General features: G+C 41.0%; 1 protein-coding gene across 7 annotated transcripts in view; it reads right to left on the reverse strand.

Moving 5' to 3' along the window:
• Positions 1 to 21,779, reverse strand: part of AKAP13 (A-kinase anchoring protein 13) — a 281,375-nt gene that overhangs the window by 107,278 nt on the left and 152,318 nt on the right. For all 7 annotated transcript variants that reach the window (XM_033919577.1, XM_033919575.1, XM_033919574.1 and 4 more), the window contains 2 exons: positions 14,231 to 14,309; positions 6,928 to 7,064 (listed from right to left, as the gene is read on the reverse strand). In XM_033919577.1, coding sequence (XP_033775468.1) covers positions 6,928 to 7,064; positions 14,231 to 14,309 — 216 coding nt within the window. The remainder of the gene's footprint in view (positions 1 to 6,927; positions 7,065 to 14,230; positions 14,310 to 21,779) is intronic.

Consider the following 21,779-nt stretch of genomic DNA (forward strand, 5'->3'; position numbering starts at 1 on the left):
CCGATGTATTGCATCCTTCCGCGCAGGCACTGCAGGCAGTCGTTAGTCACTGCACTTAACGCGTTTCACATAACGAACTTTTCGCATAACAAACTTGCTCCTGGAACAAATTAAGTTCGTTGTGTGAGGCACCACTGTATATATATATATATATATTTTTTTAAGAGTTACACTTGGCCAACTACTTAAAGATTTCCAGTAACATACTAGATGACGACAGATAAAGACCCAAATGGTCCATCTAGTCTGCCCAACCTGATTCAATCTAAAAATTTATGAGGTTCATAATAATAAAAATAAAAAAAGTCTAAAAAGTGTCCTAAACGGCTACTTGGAAGATCAAAAAGCCTGATCGTCCAAGTACCCATAACCAAAGCTGGTTTTTAGACGGAAGAGGTGGTGGAAGAAACCACCATTCTAGGATTTAAGGAAAAATTGGACACACATCTTCTTGCAGGACACATTGAGGGACACGAGTGACTAAGGTATTCGCCGGGGTAAGCCTGCCTGAGCCTCCGCGTGTGCAGATCACCGGACTAGATGGACCCCCAGGTCTGATCCGGTGCAGGCATTTCTTATGTTCTTATGCAAGTACAAACCTATGCATGTTTATGCTAGTATACTAAAAATTGCAGAAAGCAGCAACAAAGGGTCTCCAAGAGTGGGATAGCATATAAGTTCTTATTGAAAGACCCAATATGGTCCATGTTTCAGCATACATGCCTGTATCAGGGATCAATTGTTAAAATCATTTCAGTAAATAAATGCTATCCAGTGCACTGCAGGCTGAATAGTTAAAGGGTCACCTCAGCGGCAAAACTTCTAAAACCCCACCACAGAAGTTTCTTAGGCACATGCCAAAAGAAATAAAATGTTAGTATTTTAAACATTTACACATGCAATGGATGTGTAAATGTTAGCATTCATTTTATTTAACTGTTCTTTTTGAGCATTGTGTGCAATTCCGGTTGGAGCATCTCTAAATAGATATACAGTATAATCTCATTATAACGGACTTCAAGGGACCTGGGAAAACAGTCCGTTATATCCAGAGTTGCATTTTTTTTTTAAACTTTATTTAGGTCAACTTGAAACAATGTTCAATCAATGAACAACAGTCACTGCACAAGCATATCAGCAACATCAAGAACAAAACTCAGCAAAACATTGGTATGGCACGAAACGATTGCAAAACCGGAACACTAAAAGATGTTCTAAAGCAGTGATTCCCAACCCTGTCCTGGAGGAACACCAGGCCAATCGGGTTTTCAGGTTAGCCCTAATGAATATGCATGAGAGAGATTTGCATATGATGGAAGTAATAGGCATGCAAATTTGCTTCATGCATATTCATTAGGGCTAGCCTGAAAACCCAATTGGCCTGGTGTTCCTCCAGGACAGGGTTGGGAACCACTGTTCTAAAGCATTATGTCGCACTGTCCTGGAAAGAAAAATACTTTGTCATGTTCTTCTGGGCTGCATTTTGATACTATATCACCGGCACGCCAGGCGCCTTGTAGGCGGAGCCTGCATGTCCATTATAGCCGAAGAAAGCTACAGCTAAAAGCGGCTCTGGGGACCATATTGGTTGTCCGTTATATCCGAGAGTCCCTTATATATGCGATGATTTTCTGCATGTTTATAATGGCGCACGGCTAGGACCAGCGGACCTCGTCCGCTATAGGCGAGGTTCCGTTATAAGCGAGTCCGTTATAACGAGATTATACTGTAGTAGAATTAGAAAAGGTACAGAAAAGGCTCAGCACAAATAATAAAGACTGAAGGAAAAAAAAAAAAAAAAAAGGTTAGGACTCTTCAGTTCAAAGAGACAGTTAAGGGAAGATATGTTAAGAGATCTATGAAAGTATCAGAAGAGTAAAATCGGTTTTTCATTAAAAAGTAAAAAAAAGACTTAAGGGCTCCTTTTACTAAGGTGCGCTACATTGTCCCGCGCGCTAGACCTTAACGCCAGCATTGAGCTGGCGTTAGTTCTAGAAGCGTAGCACGTGGTGTAGCGCGCGGTAATTTCCTGCGTGCGCTAAAAACGCTAGAGCACCTTAGTAAAAGGAGCCCTAAGTAATAAATTTAAAACAAACTGGAGAGAATATCTTTTTCACTCAGTGTATAATTAAGCTCCAGAATCTTTTTGCCAGAGGATGTGGTCAAAGCAGTTAGCACAGCTGGGTTTAAAACAGGGTTGGACAAATTCCTGGAGAAAAAGTCCATAAACTGTTATTAACGAGGTAGACTTTGGAAAGCTATTGCTTATCCCTGGGGGCAAACATCACATAAATCAATCTGCTTTTTGGGAACCTGCCAGCTACTTTTGAACTGGACTGGCCACTATTGGAAATAAGACACTGGAGGCTGCATGGACTTTTGGTCCGACTCGTCCTTGTCAAACTAAGGGGAACCACAGGTACAAGGGGGCACTCGGAGAAATTGAAAGGGGAAAGGTTTAGAACAAACGCCAGGAAGTTCTTTTTCACCCAGAGGGTGGTGGATACATGGAACGCGCTGCTGGAGGATGTGATAGGCAGAAGTACGCTACAGGGCTTCAAAGAAGGTCTGGACAGGTACCTGGAGGACAAAGGGATTGAGGGGTACAGATAGGAGTAGAGGTAAGGTTATAGGGACAGGATTAGAGATAAATTACAAAATTAGTCAGAGACCACTGTTCAGGCAATGGGCCTGATGGGCCGCCGCGGGAGCGGACCGCTGGGCAGGATGGACCTCTGGTCTGCCCCAGCGGAGGCAACTTCTTATGTTCTTATATTATATATTCTATTATTCCATTAAACCCACAATCGGCAGCTCCATGTTGGCTGCTTACGCTGTGAAAAAATCTCTCCCATTCCCTCAAAGTGGTGTGCAGCTTCGGGGTTGTGGTTAGAACAGGCTTCAAATTACAAGGAGAGAACAGTTTTCTGATTCATGCTCTCTGTGGATATGGTATCACTGTGCAGAAACGGTTTTGTCTTCGCGCTGGGAAGAATGCCCACCATTCACAGCGGCAAACGCAGCAACCCTCTCAGACAGGCTGAAGGAAGGGAATGGATGATGTCACCAAAGCCAGCCACCTCAGGAGACCTACCACATTCGTTGCCGTGGCTCAAACTAATTTATAGCACATGAGTTCACTTTGTCCGGGTTGCGGTCTCTTTGCCACCCACTGGAAAAATGTTCCCTTGTCATCCCGCTTGATTTAAGCTAAAGAAAATTCAGCATCTATCTGAAAGGGCAGCTACTGAAGTGCTTTCACAAACCCTTTTATACCACTTTTATATTCATGTCATCTTTAAAAGGCTGGTGGAATTGTTTTCTCTCTAATACGTTTATGGGGCTTTTCTAAGACCGTAGTAGGTCATGAACAAAGAGTTTGAGGAAGAAAGGGTGGGGGGAGGGATAGGTTAATGTAAGATTAATTGTAATGTAGAAGAGAGATGTCTAGGTATGTATATGTTTGGATAGATTATTTTGTGGATATGGGGAGGGATGGGAGGTGGGTGGGGGGGAATTAAAATATGTATAATAACGTTGTTTAAGAATGTCAAGTGAGTTATGTGAATCATTTGTAATAATATTGTACACTTGTTGAAAGAAATAAAATGAATAAAGATAAAAAAAAAAAAAAAAAAGACCATAGTAGGTCAAGCTTCAACAGATATTAATGGCTTTACGAATAAATAGCAGAAAGGACCATCACCAAAGGACGGGAAACAGAGGGCAGGGTCCACTTGCACAAGACGAGCCCGGTCGTTGATCATAGTACCCACTAAGAACCGCTATATGTCTCAGAGCTGCACTTTTACACTGATGGAAGGCATCTTCGACTATTCATGTGTCCTCAGACACTTGGGGGATAATTAAAACATGACCTGAACAAATGCCTTTTATATAGAAAGGAGGCTCTACAAAGTTAAATGGATCCATTATATCCTTTTAAAGTTTTGATCATCCTTGTCTTGGTCTAATAAAAACTGCCTAAACCCCACTGGTCTCTTCTCCTAATGTGGTCTGAAAGAGCAATCCTTTTTGTCTTGTCGTATAATAATCTATGTCGAGCAAGTAAACGTTACTGCAGATACATCGGGTTACTAGAACTCTGCCCTTAAAACATGCCAAAGGTGTTGGCCAAGACCTTATTTCAAAAACAAAACATCCATCTCTTTACCTATCACAGGGCTTCAACTGCTCAAGTGGCTGAAATAAGGACTAAGTCTGGCCACAGATCCAGTAAGCAGGAAGTCATTTTGAAGGTAATAGTATAAGAACTTGGGAATGTACAACAGTGTCTTAGCCTCTTACAACATTTCTTGGGGTTATATGCATGTAATATATACCGCATAGACAAGACTTAATTCTATGACATATACATGTAGGTATTCCTAGGGGCAGAGGGTACAGCAAAGGTAGGATTGGCTCTTATACTATGTGTATGGTTTATAAACACATATATATGTACCTCTTCTTTTAGGTATACAGACACACATCACCCCCCCCCCCCCCCCGCCTCAGAGCAGGTATAAACGTGTACAGTATGCTTTAACTGGGGTACTTTTGGCACGTAACACCATATACCACTTTTATTAAACACTTCAAACCGTCCCCACACCACACTTGTCGTCTTAAAGTAGGCGGACCATCAGTAGGTTTGGGTCTTTCATATCATTAGAGATACCAATGTCAATTTTTGTCATCAGTTCATTTTTATCAAAACCGTTTATGCAAAGAATTAACCACACTTATCTTTAAAAAGGAGCATTTCTCAGACAAAGATAATCAAAGACGACATCGTGATCATTTCACTGCATCAGGGAAATATCTCCCGAAACACAAAATTCATTTGAAGCCAGTGCAACCTTTTTTTTTTTTTGTTTGTTTTTTTTAACATTTCAAGCAATCTTCAGCAAACAGTGTGTTGTAGATTACTTGAAATGCTGTTAATGGTTGGCCTGATTTCCTGAAAAGCAAAATTTCTTGCAAATACTTCCCCGACAGTGAGACAAAATGCGTCATGTCAAAAGATATATTCCAATTATCTTTATCTGAGAAGCGCTCCCTTTTAAAATATAATAGCGCAGTTAAGGGTCCTTTTATTAGAATATAATGGGCGCATTAGCGCGCCTTAGAAAACGACCCTTTAATTCCTTACTTGAAAAGTTTTGATAAGCTGGATTGACAATAAATACTGGTATTATTTCTAATGATGTCTACTTTAACGATGTGTGTGGTGCAGAGATAGTTTGTAACCTTTCTGATATTTACTACCATTTTCCTATGGACAGAGTTGTTGTCCCCTCCCCCTCCCCCCCAAAAAAAACCCCCCTAAAGTTGGAAAAACTGTGCAAATTGAAGTTTTTCGCATGAATTTTAATTGTGCTTGAACAGAAAATTTAAAAAAATGTAAAGCCCATCTTAGGGTCCCTCAAAGTTTACTGATTACATAAAGCTCCGTTTTTCTTAAAATTTGCTGCTATTTTTGGCTTAATGGAGCAAATGTCTTAGTATTTATAGCTATAACTATCTCCATCCCCGTCCCTTACCACGAGTTTTGTCCCTACCTCATCCCTGCAAGCTCTGCTTTCATATACACAATCTGTGAATGCTCCCCCAAAAACTAAACTAAATCTTAGGTTTGTATACCGCACCATCTCTGCAATTGTAGAGCTTGGCACGGTTTACAGAAGTTGTGATGGAAAGGAACTCCGATGGAGGGTTAAAGGATTAAAGTGTAAAGAAGGTGTAAGATGGGTGTAAGCTGGGTGTAAAATGCCGGAGAAGGAGGAAGTGTTACATTTTTGAGAATAGCCAAGTTTTCAGTTGTTTACGGAAAAGTTGGAGGGAGCTTGAGTTTCGGAGTGGGGAGGTGAGGTTGTTCCAGAGCTCAGTGATTCTAAAGGGGAGGGATGTCCCTAGTTTTCCTGCAGGGGGTTTTATAGAAGGGAAGGATAGTTTTAATATTTGGGAGAATCTGGTGGAATTAGGAGTTGAGGAATTCCAAGATAATGGGAAAACGGGAGGAAGGATGCCGTGAAGGATCTTGAAAGTTAGGCAGGCACATTTGAAGTGAACCCTGGAGATTACCGGGAGCCAGTGAAGCTTGGACAGGAGGGGTGAGACACGTTCCTGTTCCCACGGACTCTAGCCTCTTTAGCACAAGCCTCGGACACTTATGATTTTATATTTAAATCTTTTTCTTAAAGTATAAAAAGGGACAATATTCTGTACAACTGTTTATAAATCACAAATAGAGCCTTCCGTTTCTATCTGGTTTTGGGACAACCTTCCCAAAGATTCAATTGCCTATGTTTTTACATCATCTGGGAAGGTAATTGGATGGTCTTTTCAGGCATGGGTGTAGAAGAGAACCTAAACTGTGTAGTCGATAAACAGGAAAATAAGTGTCTATTAAATGTTAGAAATGTCCCTTAATGCCAGCAATGGTGGATGAATCTGTTGTAGTAACAGTAAGATGCTTAAGCAGCTGGGCACATGATGGAAAAACATTGCAGAAGGCAGACAGGACACAAATGATGTAATTTAACAGTATTTAATTGAAATCCAAAAGCAGCTTCTGCAGTTTTTTTATAATCATTGAATTTAGTTGCCAATTGTCTAAGATGTGTTAAGCTTTTACATATTGATACTTAGTCTCAAGTTTTTAGAGAATGATACAGAGACAAAGTTTGCCCTCATTCCCGCCCTGACTCCATCCCTGTGTCATTCTCTAAACTAAACCTTAGGTTTTGGTTTTAGATTTGGCTTTGGCCAAATCTAAGCGATAAGTTTCAGCTTCAATTTTGGTTTCTACCAAACATGGTTAGACAGCGTCAGGAGCCGTTTTGGTTTCCGTTTGAGCAATTTGTTGACTATTACTGCTTGTAGTGTCTGAATTATTTTAGGGTTTCATGAAGTAGATTCTACCTTTATAAAGACCATATCTTCCATTCCTTCACCGGACAAGTGAAAGATGTCAGAGTCGCTCCCGGATTCTCTCTTAAAGACTCCCTGTGATGAAGAACTGTTGCTGCCCAATCCATCCTCCAGAAAACCGTCACATTCTTGAAAACAAGACAAAAAGAGGAGTTATTTTAAACTTTACTTTTTGTGCATCGTGACATAATATTTTGTTTAAAATAAGGGCTCCTTTTACAAAGGTGCGTTAGCGTTTTTAGCGCACGCACTGGATTAGCGCGCGCTACCCGAAAAACTACCGCATGCTCAAGAGGAGGCGGTAGCGGCTAGCAAGCGCGCGCTAAAACCACTAGCGAGCCCTAAATTTATATTTTATTATACCTGCTTTATGAAGGGTCATATATAATGATTATAGCCTAGTATACAGTACATATGGCTAAGTATCAGCTAATCGTCCAATACACACAACTGGGTGAAGATTCAAACTCAGGGTTGTTCCCAAAATTCGTGGATACAACAACAACTGGTGAAGGAACAAACAGTACTTTGAATACCTTTTTTGAACTTAAGTGGCGCTCAGAATCCAAGATGGAGTAAAAAACCTCAATGTGGGGTACAGAGCCCCTAGAGAGCGTTTTTTGTAGAATCTATCATTGCACCATTAAAAGTGAAAAGGTAATGAAAAGTGCTTGTTAGAAAACATTCTTCAATTGTTATGTCCATCTAGTGAAATAACTCTTCAATTTGTAAATAAATTCAAAGAAACGTGAGTTCATAAAGAACTTATCTTGAATGTTCAATTAGCGTTGACCCGGCGAGGTTCTGACGCGTTTCGCCAACCCTGGCTGCTTCAGAGAACCCGCTAACTTGCTAGTGAACTGCTGCTTAAAATGTGTCCTGATTCAGAGGAACTTCTTTTACATTTCCTGTGACCATTTCCTGTGACCAGGAAATGTAAAAGAAGTTCCTCTGAATCGCCGGGTCAACGCTAATTGAACATTCAAGATAAGTTCTTTATGAACTCACGTTTCTTTGAATTTATTTACAAATTGAAGAGTTATTTCACTAGATGGACATAACAATTGAAGAATGTTTTCTAACAAGCACTTTTCATTACCTTTTCACTTTTAATGGTGCAATGATAGATTCTACAAAAAACGCTCTCTAGGGGCTCTGTACCCCACATTGAGGTTTTTTACTCCATCTTGGATTCTGAGCGCCACTTAAGTTCAAAAAAGGTATTCAAAGTACTGTTTGTTCCTTCACCAGTTGTTGTTGTTAAGTATCAGCTAAACCAGCATATTAGTGGTGACACAAAAATAATATAAGGAAGTAAAGACAAGTTTGAAAAAAAAACCCACTTTTGCACTAGCACACATTTCCACTGATGATTACTATTTAAAAGGATTACACTGATAGAAAATTTTGATTCGGTTTAAGTCAGGGATCTCAAAGACCCTCCTTGATTGTAACCTGAATCCCTCTTCCCTTCCATCCAGTTGAGTCTGTTGGTCTGTAGGTCAAACCCCCTTTTTTTTTAATTTATTGTTATTATTATTACCTTGTATCTTAACATATGTTCAAATTTGGATTTTATAGTAATTCGCTTAGTGTTTTATTTGTTATTATTATTTTGTATTTTATTGCACATTCAAATTTGGATTTTAATGTACATCGCTTAGTATTTTATGTATAAACGATTCATCAAATTTCGAATAAACTTGAAACTTGAGGGCCGCAATCCAGTCGGGTTTTCAGGATTTCCCCAATGAATATGCATTGAAAGCAATACATGAAAATAGATCTCATGCATATTCATTGGGGAAATCCTGAAACCCCGACTGGATTGTGGCCCTCGAGGAGGGACTTTGACACCCCTGGTCTAGAGTAGTCAAACATTTCCTTTCAGTGTACTATAACCATCTAGGCCAGGGGTAGGGAACTCCGGTCCTCAAGAGCCGTATTCCAGTCGGGTTTTCAGGATTTCCCCAATGAATATGCATTGAAAGCAATACATGAAAATAGATCTCATGCATATTCATTGGGGAAATCCTGAAAACCTGACTGGATTGCGGCCCTCGAGGAGGGACTTTGAAACCCCTGGTGTAGCGTGATGAGGCTGCGTTAGTTACACCTGAGGGCCTAGAGCAGACATGGGCAACTTCGGTCCTCGAGGGCCGGAATCCAGTCGGGTTTTCAGGATTTCCCCCATGAATATGCATCGAAAGCAGTGCATGCAAATAGATCTCATGCATATTCATTGGGGAAATCCTGAAAACCCGACTGGATTGCGGCCCTCAAGGAGGGACTTTGAGACCCCTGGTTTAAGTGGTTGTTGAAACAGCATTTGTTTATACATAGAAACATGATTGCAGATAAAGGCCAAATGACCCATCTAGTCTGTCCATCCACAGTAACCATTATCTCTTCTGTAAACAGGTCAAGATAAAGAGTGTGATGAGAGGTCTGAATCACGCTCCTCAATGTCAGCCCTTGCAGATGTAGATCGTTGAGGCGAGCATTGAGGAGAGCACTGAGGAAGAGCGTTAAGACAAGCATCAAGATGAGCTGTGCTCCCTGGAAAATGATAGATGTCTCCTTGACTTAGATCACAGGTGTCAAAGTCCCTCCTCGAGGGCCGCAATCCAGTCAGGTTTTCAGGATTTCCCCAACGAATATGCATGAGATCTATTTGCATGCACTGCTTTCATTGTAATTTAATAGATCTCATGCATATTCATTGGGGAAATCCTAAAAACTGACTGGATTGCGGTTGACACCCTTGACTTAGATGCTCAATGTTGCGGTATCCGAGATCAATGCCTTGATGGAAGCTTGAGGGTGGTCCTTGGACTGGGCTGAGACTGGGTGTATCGATGCCGAAACTTGCAAAGTTTGACTATGACAGCACTCTAAGCTGTTCTTGCAGAAATGGCACCAGTACCGATATTGACTATAGTAGATTAAGTGCTGGTTGTGTTGGGTATTGAGGCGTCGGGGACCTTGGTGTCAAGGCATGCCTGAAGAGATACCAACTGAAAAGATTGCAATCAGGCATCAATGCATCGATGCTTACAAGTGCGTCGAAGATGATGATGCTTGAGACAATGCTGATGCATGCTGGATAGGGAAGAAAGAAACAGGGGAAAAAAACAATCCCACAAACACAAATATGCAGAAACCAGAGTGGAATTGTCCAGATAAGAATGATGTGCACTGGATAGGGAAATACGTTTATGTTTCTTAGCTTTCATATGAGGCTCCCCCGATATTAGATCATAGATAACATCGGTACCGATGTCGATACTGGAGTAATTTGAGGTTGAGCGCCTGCATTGAAGTCTCCAGCTGTAGTCGATGTATGTAAAGTTGACCCGGAAAGCTTCTCGAATTGCAACTTTCTGGCTTTAAGCAACCTCTTCTACAGACAAGAGCAGAGCTTTGAGGAAATGTCTCGATGGTCAGGACCAAGGCACAGGACATGCCAGTTATGCAGGTCTGTACCAGAGATGGTTCTGTGGCACTGAGTGTACTGCTTGAAGATGCTAGGAGTCTTGGACATTGATGATAAAACCGTCGGGAAGTGGCAATGACAAAATGATGTGGGAGTAAAATGTAGATGCACAAACATTTACAATGGATAACTGCATAACATTTCTGCAGGTAAAATGGTGCTTTACCCACAGAAAGAGTTGGTTATAATTCTCCTAGAGTATACGTGTTAATGACAACTTATTTTTATGCAAAATAAGCACAGAGGGTGTTTTTTAAGTTTGGGTGCTTTTGTTTCAAGGCGCTTTTTGGATTATTGCCCTCATATCTGACTTCTTATTTGAAATTTTCTTATTCATCAAAAGGTACTAGAAATTCAGGCAAGTTTATCTTCCCTACCCCAAAGGCCTGCTGTTATAAGACCTTTTTGGACAGGACTTTGGCGTATCAAGCAGGAAAGATGAACTCTTGGTTAAGCCCGATGATTGTTCAATTTTATTCTTACCTTACCTTCAGGAAAACATTAAAAACCGATTTATTTGACAAACAAGAATGATAAACAAGAATGTTGTTCTTAATATTATGAGGTGTTTCTGTTTTTTTATTCTTTTAATTGCATGTTTTAATCTCTTAATTTTTTGTAATATTTTATTATGTAATATTAGATTGATGTATGAAGCTTGTGTGTTTTGAAATTGTATCTTGTGCTGAAATGTCTCAGCTTTTTTCCTGCTGTGAACCGCCAAGAACTAATGGCAGGGCGGTATACAAGAAAATAAATTATTATTCTTATTAAGATACAAATATATGCTGTAAAATACAAGTATCTGTGTGAATTTAGTTAAAATATAGGAATAGAAGAAAAATCAAAGGAAATATTATTATTGGACTAACTCGATGTATTTTATGATGAGCTTTTGAAGGTAGTCCTTTTGAAGGTATCAGAAAGTTAGGAAGACCATTTGTACCTGCCTGAGCACAGCGGTAAATGTCCCACCTTCTAGGTGCTACATTTTTATGAGGCTTTCACTGACTCAACCAAATAAAGAATGAGACTTTTTTTATCCCTCCGTTTTATCCCTCTTTCTGCTTCTTTTCTTTAAGCATTGTTGTTCCTCCCACTTTCCGCTTATATAAGTTTATCATGTGTTTGTCTTTAGGAAACTTAACTACGTTGGTCCTCCCTTTTTAAAATTAAAAAAAAAAAACACCTGTACATCGCTTTGAATTAAGATAGTGCGATTGAATCAAAATTTTAATAAAACTTGAAAACTAGGGCAGCTATATTATAGATGCACAAATGTGCCTCATTAAAACAGGTGCTACATATGCACTTAAGAGCCTTCATAGCCTAGTCACCCTTTATAAAATGTACCTTCAGATGGTAATATTAAAAGGCATTTTGGCAGGTAAAGCAGTTTTGCTCAGGAAAATATGCCCATGTTCTTACCCATAGCTCTTGACTGTATTATATGAATGTTAACCTGTAACCCCATTCTGAGCTCTTTGGGGAGAAATAATAATAACAGCTTATATACCGCAATACCGTGAAGTTCTATGCGGTTTACAGAAGATTAAGCAAAGGTAACAAATTGAATTGACTTTAAGAGGGGAGGAAGAAAGAGAATTAATAGGACAGGAAATTCATTGTTGAGGAGAGAGTGATCCAAAGGACAAGTTAATCGCTATAGAGGGGAGAGAGAAGAGAGGATCAGTTGTCTAGATGCTTTAGGAACAAGTGTGTTTTTAGACGTTTCCTAATAAAGAGGCAGGTGTGATTCACCTAAGGATTCCTTGTTTTAATGTTTTATCTTGTATGTATTTCTGATGATTTGCATTGTTTTTCACCGATTGTCCAGTACTTCTTATTGTAAACCGACTCAAACTATTATGGCTTTGGCGGTATACAAGAATAAATTATGATTCTTATTATAGCAGCAGAAGGTGACAATTGATCAGAAAAGATGAAAAGCAAACTTTTAATAAAAAAAAAATAACCAGTATACATTAAGCCAAAGGGACATCAGAATGCATAGGTGACCACCTCAGTTGGAGAAATGACTCACATGAAAAGGCTTCCCTGTGACTGGATTTATTAGGGTTTTGATGATAACAATGTCCGAACAGATTGAGCAATGTCCACAAGGGTAATGCTCCAAAACAGTAGCTTCATGTGGTCGTTTAAATTTCCTGGCTATGCTATAAGCTACTAATAAATCTTTATTAGCACAAAAAAATTCACTATTCTTTATAAGGGGGCCAATGTTTCTATTATATTTTTTTATAATTGTTTTCTATCACATGATTGTGACATACTTCAATAGATTTACTGGGGTAGTCCCTTTCTGAAAATCTGCCTGCCATGTCATGTGCCTGTTTATTTAAGTCAGACTCATCAGAGCAGAGGTGTTTCAGCCTGAGAAACTAACTATAAGTTATGTTCTTTAAGTTTATGCTGTGAAAGCTTCAGGAGTTTGTTTATATCTGTTGGGGAGGGGGGGGGGGTCATGTAAATGCTGATATATTCATTCATTCATTCATTCAATTTTCTATACCGTTCTCTCGGGGGAGCTCAGAATGGTTTACATGAATCCATTCAGGTACTCAAGCATTTTGCCCTCGGGGGATTAAGTGACTTGCTCAGGGTCACAAGGAATAGTGTTGGTTTGAACCCAAAACCTCAGGGTGCCGAGGCTATAGCTTTAACCACTGCATCACACTCTTCCCTCTATCCCCTCCTATTGTCTACAAATGGGATCTCATTCTTATTAGACTCTAATTTAAATCTATTGATCCATCCTTGGAACTGCACAAATTGTTCTTCAGTGCCATTCCAGACTAAGCACATAAGCAATGCCTCTACCGGGTCAGACCTGAGGTCCATCGTGCCCAGCACCTACCAAGAGTATCAAAATAAGGGTTATGAGTTAATTCAGCCACCTATAAAATGATGATAGAGGGGGCCCAATGCTGCACACTTAATTTGTTTGCAAAATGTTCCATCAAAATAGAAATAATTTTCTCTCGATATATATTCTCCTAAAATCAAAGAGAGTTAAATAGGTATGTTACTAAGGTTTAACAATTTCAGGGCTTCCCACATCCATTGTTGCCATAATGAAGTCATTTTCAATAGTCAATGTCTCCAAAAAATTAATCATGTCCGTGGTGTCCCCTATGTAATATATAGTTGGTACAATGGGCCTTAATTCATCTACGAACTAGGTTGAAAACCAGAGCTGCAGAGTACTTGAAGCCACTCAGAACTTTTGAAAGAGTCAGACACTTGAAAATCATTATCTTGTCATTTCTGAACAAATTAACCCCCCCCCCCCGTCCTTTACAAAGCCATGCTAGCGTTTTTAGCACCGGCCGCCACGGTAACAACTCTGACGCAATTCCTATGAGCATCCGCGCTGTGGCCGGCGCTAAAAACGCGGCTTTGTAAAGGAGGGGGAAAGCAGAGTCCATACAGTGGAATAAACTACAGCTGCATCCAATCAAATTTACTTATAACCAACCCGACTCACTTAGCAAAGGCTAGGTTTTGATTACTGCAAGAAAATGCTGACAAGCTTAACTAGATATAGCTATGTTATTTTAAAATTAAAGCAAAAAGCTATCTATACAGAACCAGTCTATGCCTAAGTTAACATATGTTTATTATTACACAGCTATGACCAAAAGTCAAATGGAAATCAAAAGAAATATTAATAGGGTGCCTTTTCTATCTTAGGCTTGAGGCCATTTCTAAAACAATGATTTGCTGAAATATGGTTTTGCTAGTTGAAGAGGAAACTCAGAGCCTGGTTTTGCTCACCTGTAGAGTCACTGGACTGCTTGGCTTCCAGCAGGGAATCATCAGGGCAAGGTTCTGAGCACCAGCTCCCACGATTTATCTAAAATCCATTAAGACAAAGGAAGGAATGAACAACAGAGTGCAACAAATGAGGCAACTTTGCACCGTTCCCCTGCATCTTGCTAAAGAATATAAAGGAATAGTTGCTAAAGAGAGGGCATCCAAGTCCCCTCCCCCCCTAGCCCGACCCTAGCAGGTCTGCTTTCAGGCTATCCATACATACATGCTATATGCAAATGAGATTTTGAAGAAATGGAGACTGCTTCTAGATCTTTCTTATCTACTCACTGTGGAAAACTGAACTTGCATGGGGGCTACTCCAGATCTCCCTACCACTTAACCCCATGCCTGCTAATTATTGGCACTCGTCTAGATTGGGTAACTATTTTCCATTAGACATGATCAATGCTGGTTTCGCTTCCATGTTAAGAGAGCTGGTTTGAATAAAAGGTCACAAGTGCAAGGGGATGGAAGAATTGCTTAGTAGAAAAAGCACAGTCATATTTATTCGAGGAAGATAAACTATGGTACTTTCATAAAAAAAAAAAACAACTTGAGGAACATTTGTAAGAACAAGCTTAAGCACAAACATGTATATCAAAATGGCAAGGCGTCAAATGATTTATATATTCATAATCATTAAATTAGAAACCCACCACAGTTCAGAATTAAAAAAAAAACAATGGAATCATTGACTTTTTTTCTTTTCTTTTATAAACAAACACAAGATAACTGAAAAACTCAACCAGTAACATTAGATGGAAAGGACAAATGGCCTACTGGTTAAAGCAGCTGGCTGAAAAACATGAAAGCTGGGCTTCAAATCCTGCTTCTCCTTTGCATGCTCCTTGTGACCTTGAGCAAGTAGCTTTACCCTCCACTGTCTTAGATAGCAATTCAGATTAAGACCACAGGAACAGGGAAACACCGTAGCTGAATTCTAACTCAACCTTAGTTGGGGAAAGCAATTCAAACCTCAAGAATCTGATTCCCAAAACTTAGATCACTTTACACAAAAGGCTCTCAATCTAGTCCCTTAGGATACACCAGGCAAATCTGGTTTCCAGGATGAATATGTACGAGATAAATTTACCCACTGATTCCATCTCTCTCAGACAAAATTATGGTGAGTATCATGAAAATAATTTCCATTTAGCCAGTCAGGTTATCTCTGTAAATAAGGAAAGCATGCTGCGAATGGCTCGTGAAATTCTTTCCAACCTGGGTGCATATATCGTCTCTCTCCCTCGCAACTCGGAGATCCACACACATAGCTCATATGTAATGAGCCGTTAATTGATATTTACTGGCACTAATTAGGACTTACACATGAATCTGGCTGTGTGCTATAACACTAGAGACCTACATTGTCTCATGTGTAATTCAAAAGGGGTGTGGCCATGGGCAGGGCAGGGGCATTCCAAGGTGTGTAGTTGTGTAGATGCAAGGATTTAATCCAGCTTTTGGCTTTTTTCCTTGCCTTTGAATACTTTGTCAAGTGCCTTCATAGAAGACCAGCCCAGTGCTATTCTTTGGAGTATTTCTTCCCTGCTAGTTGCTTCTTGGTTTACGAAAGAGTCCAGGAGATTGAAATCCTTTACAACTTCTGTTCTATTGCCTTCAAGCTCATAATCTTCATCATTTTCCCTGTTCGTGATCTTTTGTTTATGTTCAGTTCTAATCTCATGTTATGACTTTCAGCTTTGACTTTTCTCAGCAGATAGAGTATGTCTTCTTTGCTAATGGTGATGAATGTTGTACCATAGTTTTATCATGATCCATACAGTCAAAAGCTTTGCTGTAGTTGTTGAAGCAAAAATATAGGGGCTTTTGGCATTCAATGCTCTTCTCCAAAGTCCCAACAAAAGCAAAAAACCTTCCAAACCCCACGAGTGGAACTGGATAAGGGGGAGAGACAAAGACAAATGTATAAGGAGAAACAGCTGATTTAAACAGAAATGTGTTAGGACGGGAGAACCCTCAGTCACACAGCCACCTACTGGGAAAACCCAGAGGAAAGGCTGTCAATGGCTTACACCCAGAAGAGTGTTAACTGTGAAACATCCCCGGGCTCTCTCCATACGGGTGAATAAATAAAGTGCACCCCAAAAGTGCAGAGTGTGAAAAAGTGTATAAATCAATAAAAAAAACACACTCTTATAACATAATTTGAATTTGTCTCTACCCCTTATCCAGGGGGCCAAAAGGAAAAATAAGTGTCCAAATCCAACAAAGCTAATCACAGTCTGGAAGTACTTAGCTTCTCCGAGTGACAAACAGCCAGCAGACGGTAACTTTGTCCAGCATGGGGGATAATTATCAAGCTGTGTTAGGACACTAAACGACATTATTTGCCCCCTTAAAAGTATCCTAAAGGGCACAAACTCTGGTTGAAGTGCCCTAACAAAGCTATAATAACCAGGTCACTCCACGTTATATAGTAATGAAACGAAAACATGTAAATGCAAATAAAAGTCTATTACTATGTAATATGGTAAAAGGAACCCCAGCTCAAAGTCTCATAGTACCACTAGTAGAAGTCATCTACTGCCTTTATACAGGCACATAACCCCTAGCAGGAGTACTCCAAGACTACCATTAGGGGTCACTGGTGCCATCTTGGAAGAAGGGTCACTATGGATTGTTCCTGCCTGCTCCACTAAACACTAGGGATTTAGAGTAAAACAGACCTAAGAAGCCGTCAGGAGGGAAGGGAGGCCCGGGGGGAGAAGTCACTCTGGCTACTACTACTAGGGATGGATGTTGGCTCCTTTAAGAGACATCCTGATGTTCCCAGGAAATACAGTGATGCTGCTTACAAAATGAGCTCACAAGAAGCTCACAAGAATACCACAGGACTCAGTAACCTGTGGTATTCAGATATCATAGGTTGGTGACTCCAGTGGTACATCAAACTGCAATAAAAGCTTGCCCCTTACCATACCTTAATATCTTTCCCCTTAGTCTGGACCATCTTATGGATGCTAAGAAATTAAGAAAATGAGAAATTAAAATCTAAAGCAAAAAGTAAAATTTCCTCGCCTTTTCTTTTTGGTTTGTATTTGATGAACATCAATGCCAGATAACTCTGCAACTGAGCTGTTTGCATTCACTGAGGGGACTTTTCGGTTGTTCCGGGAGTGCTATCCTGTCCAGGTACCATGCAAGGACATCGCCCACCTGTGTGCTTGATTACATCCTTTTTGTTGATGAAAACAATTAGCCAGAAGACATTTAAACAAAGTTTGCAAAAATCTTCAGATGTGTCTTTCAAGATCACCGTCCCTAAAAGGTGGGCTTCTCCCGGTAGCTGGCACAAAAAGCAAGCCAAGACACTATGGATCCCTTTTATCAAGCTGCAGTACAGTGTTTTAGCAGGGGCCGATGAAGTACATGCTCAGACACTCATAAGAATAGCCTTCCTGGGTCAGACCAATGGTCCATCAAGCCCGGTAGCCCGTTCTCAAGGTGGCCAATTCAGGTCACTAGTACCTGGCCAAAACCCAAGGAGCAGCAACATTCCATGCTACCAAGACAGGGCAAGCAGTGGCTTCCCCCATGTCTTTCTCAATAACAAGACTATGGATTTTTCCTCCAGGAATTTGTCTAAACCTTTCTTAAAAGCAGCTACGCTATCCAATTTCAACGAGCACTGGAGCATTTACCTTGCTGGCCCCGTGCTAAAATGCTCTACCACAGCTTGATAATAGGGGGGCCTAAGCCATTTTCACCACTCTCCAAATTTGATCTACTCTTGCCAAACAGATCTGTTACAACAAGCAGCAAATCTAAAGATTTATAGAGCATTTACTAACTTTAGAATAACAAATCATAAGTAAACAATTAGCCAAACTGCCATCATCACTCATTCCTCTCCTCATCTTACAAAAAAATAAAAACAACCCCCCCCCCCAAGAAAAGAACAGTCACAGGCAAAGACAACAGCTCTGTCAAACCATACAGAACATGCAAGGTTATATTTATGGACCAGACAGGGAGCATCCCCTTAATATATGCTACATGAAGACTTACTTCCGTAAGTTTTTATAGCATAAGACGACACTATTAGCCTTACCATAGTGCATTAAAATGTTCTGCATCTTTTTGTTAACACTGAGCTGTAAATGTTTATAAAGCAATATGTAAATGTTAGTTTCATGCCCAGCTACTGTATAATTTAAGTCATTTCACATTAGAACAATACACTTGTATAATACATTGTACAAACAGTGTACATGTCATGGCATAAATGATTTATGGGCTTTTTATTTTCTTTTAAGCTGTTTATGTATGATCCATTTTTAAATCTGCATTCAAAAAAATCTATATAATGCAAAAATATTTCACAGAGCATGTGTGCACGCACCCTCTCTCTCCCAGAATCCAGTTTTTAATATCATCCTCTTTGGTAATGCAAGAAAATGGATGCATTTAGGAAAAAGGAATACAAGTAAAATGCAATACACTTCCCCCTCCATATTCGCAGGGGTTAGGGGGCAAAGCCAGTCCGCAAATATTAAAAAAACGCGAATAATATTTGGGCCGGTTCTGCCCCTAACCCCCCGGCAATTTTAAACCCTGAAAGCACCCCCCCATTAAGCCTTACCTGGTGGTCTAGCGGGTTTTCAGGATAGTAGCGATCTTCCCACGCTCCTGCCCCGTGCAGATCGCTCCACAGGAAATGGCTGCCTTGAGCTCCCATAGTCTTTCGAGCCATTTCCTGTGGAGCAATCTGCACGGGGCAGGAGCGTGGGAAGATCGCTCCTGCCCCCCAAACCTGCTAGACCACCAGGTAGGGCTTACAGAGCTTAAAATAGCCTGAAAAATGAAAATGCATTTTTTGATTTAAAACCGCGAATAAGCAAATCCGTAGATACAGAATTCGCAAATACGGAGGGGGAAGTGTAGCACATGTTAAGAAGTGAATACTAGCAAGAGCAGTATGACCCCTATAAGGGAAAAAAAAATGTAAGCAAAATGGTTGCAGGGTTTCCACACACTGAGTAGGGCTGGTGCTGATTATGCTAAGGAGATGGCATTCACACCCCTGGAGGAGAGAGGGACTCATCCCAAAGCCTGATTTAGAGGTAGATGTACTAAAGTCAGCGGTCATCTAACGATCGTCGTTAAACCGGTTTTGAAGATTGGATTTGCCGACCTGATGCATGGTTTTGTGCACGATCGCTCAATCTCCAATCCAGCCATGCAAATAAGGTCATTAATATTGAAATGACATGTAAACTAGCAAAGTGATTGATGCTCTAACATGACATCCCGTTGCACAAAAAAAAGGGATCACTTTTAGCGATCCGACAAAAGCAATTGGTCAAGACCAGTTGTTTACCTGTCTTACAAATTAATACATTTATAACATGCCATACCTTTTTTAATGGGCAAAGATGCTATGTGTATGGGTTACACAAATACAATATCTGACCCATTAAAAAAAAAAAAAACAAGCCCCTGATGATGAGCCACCCCCCACCCTCCAATGACAACTGCGGGTCCCCAAACCCCACAACAGAGAGACAGGAGATGCCTACTCCCTCCTGCTACCGTGAAAACCCCGTGCTAGCCAAAATTGGCAGGAGGATGCCCACTCCCTCCTGCCACCGGATGCCCCCAAACCATCCCTCCCCCCTTTACACCCACTAAAAGGCAGAAGAGATACCCACTCCTTCCTACCACTGGATACTCCTCCGAACCCACCGAACCCACCCATACTTTTGTCCAACGTTGAGAGCAGGAGGGAGGCTCGGTCCATCCAGCTCGAGGCCTGCAAGTCCAAAATGGCAGGCCTTCCCTTCCCCGGCACATTATGTGATGCACGAGGAGGGGGCCAAAGGCACCTGAGCAAATCAGGACCTTAGGCTCTTCCTTCTGGATCCCGGGATACAGAGGGAGGAGCCTAAGGCCCCCTCATTGGCTCAGTCAAGCCAATCAGGGATTTAGGTACCTTCCTCTGTTGCCCGGGATACATGATGCACCACGGAAGGGAAGGCCCATCATTTTGGACTGGAGGGATAGAGCCTCCCTCCTGCTCTCAACTTCAGACAAAAGTATGGGGGAGCATCCAGTGGCAGGAGGGAGTGGGCATCCCTCTTGCCTCTTTTTTTTTTGGAGGGAAGGTTCAAAGGGGGGATGCCTGGTGCAGGGGGCTTCCTTCTTACCATTTTCACTGCCATGTGTTGCTGAGGCAAGAGGGAGTAGGCATCTCCCTCCTGGGTGGCCGTCATTGTCAGGGGAGGGGAAGTTTAGGGACCCAGGTTGTTGTCGAGGGTGGGGGTGTTGCGACAGCTGTGGTTGGGAGGGGGGCCAGCACAAATTTTAAAACATTGGGGGCAGGTATTGTGTGTGGGTAAAGATTTCCTGCCCCGAACAGCTGAGTGGCAGGAGGCTGCTTTGGGGGGGTTCCCCTGCCTCTCAGCTGTTCGGGCTTCCCCCTCCCAGCTCTGCGCATGTGACAGTCACTCTCACAGCAATCCATCGGACGGGAGAGACGGGGATTACAGCGAACCTCAACGCAAATCATTTGCTTGCAAACTTGTTTGTGCATCGGTCGCTCTTTTGGAGTCGGCCAAAAATCAGATCGCAGCGGACCCACGCGGTATTACTGACCCTGTTTAGTGCATTTAGCTCTTAGAACCCTGATCCCAGCCTCAGGACCACCACTACAATGAGCAGACTAGGAAGAGGGGTGGGTTTAATAAAAAAAATAAAGAGGGTGGGTGAATTTACAGCTAGTTGTGAATGAAAGCTTAATACGGTGCTAGAATACCAGCACTGGATCCAACTGGGCTGGGAAAAAAAATGGAGAAAAGAAAAGCTGCCAGAAAAAAAACTCTTTTAAAAAGCCCTTAGCAGTTCAACCGACAAGTTTTATCTCCACCCTTTCCTCCTTTTAAATCACTCCTCACAAAGAAACACAGCAGGCATGAACAAATAAGTTTATAAGAAAATATAGCTATTAAAGTACAATCATGCACATTACCTTGACCAGGACAACATCTACAGCTCTGTCCATTTTGGAAATGCCACACACACTATAACGCCTCTTGTTTCGCTCGTACATTTTGTCCTCCCCAAAAAGCAGAAATAAAACAAGCGCCGTACACTCCACACTATGAATTCCAGGATAAACTGTTTCTGTGGCATATACTCCAAATCCTTCATCCGTCTTGCCTCACTCTCAACCCACTTTGTATACCAAAAAAATAAATAATAGTAAAAAAAATAATAAAAATAAACGCCCACAGCTAGGACTTCTGAGAACCAAAATGTCACACCTTGCAATATAATTCTGCCTGCTAAAAAAAAAAAAAATCAAGGTTAATAAATACTTTAAAAAGGAAAAAAAAAACAAAAAAGATTAGGCTAGGCACAGTCCAACTGATTTCCAAGGCACACCCTGGACAACTTTAGTACACTTTTAGCTCATGGAAGAAACAAAAAAAACAAACCGTATGAAATAATAAATTTAAGAGACACAAATAAAGGCTGTTAACGCTTA

This window comes from Geotrypetes seraphini, chromosome 14 (assembly GCF_902459505.1).
Source record: "Geotrypetes seraphini chromosome 14, aGeoSer1.1, whole genome shotgun sequence".
NCBI lineage: Eukaryota > Metazoa > Chordata > Amphibia > Gymnophiona > Dermophiidae > Geotrypetes > Geotrypetes seraphini.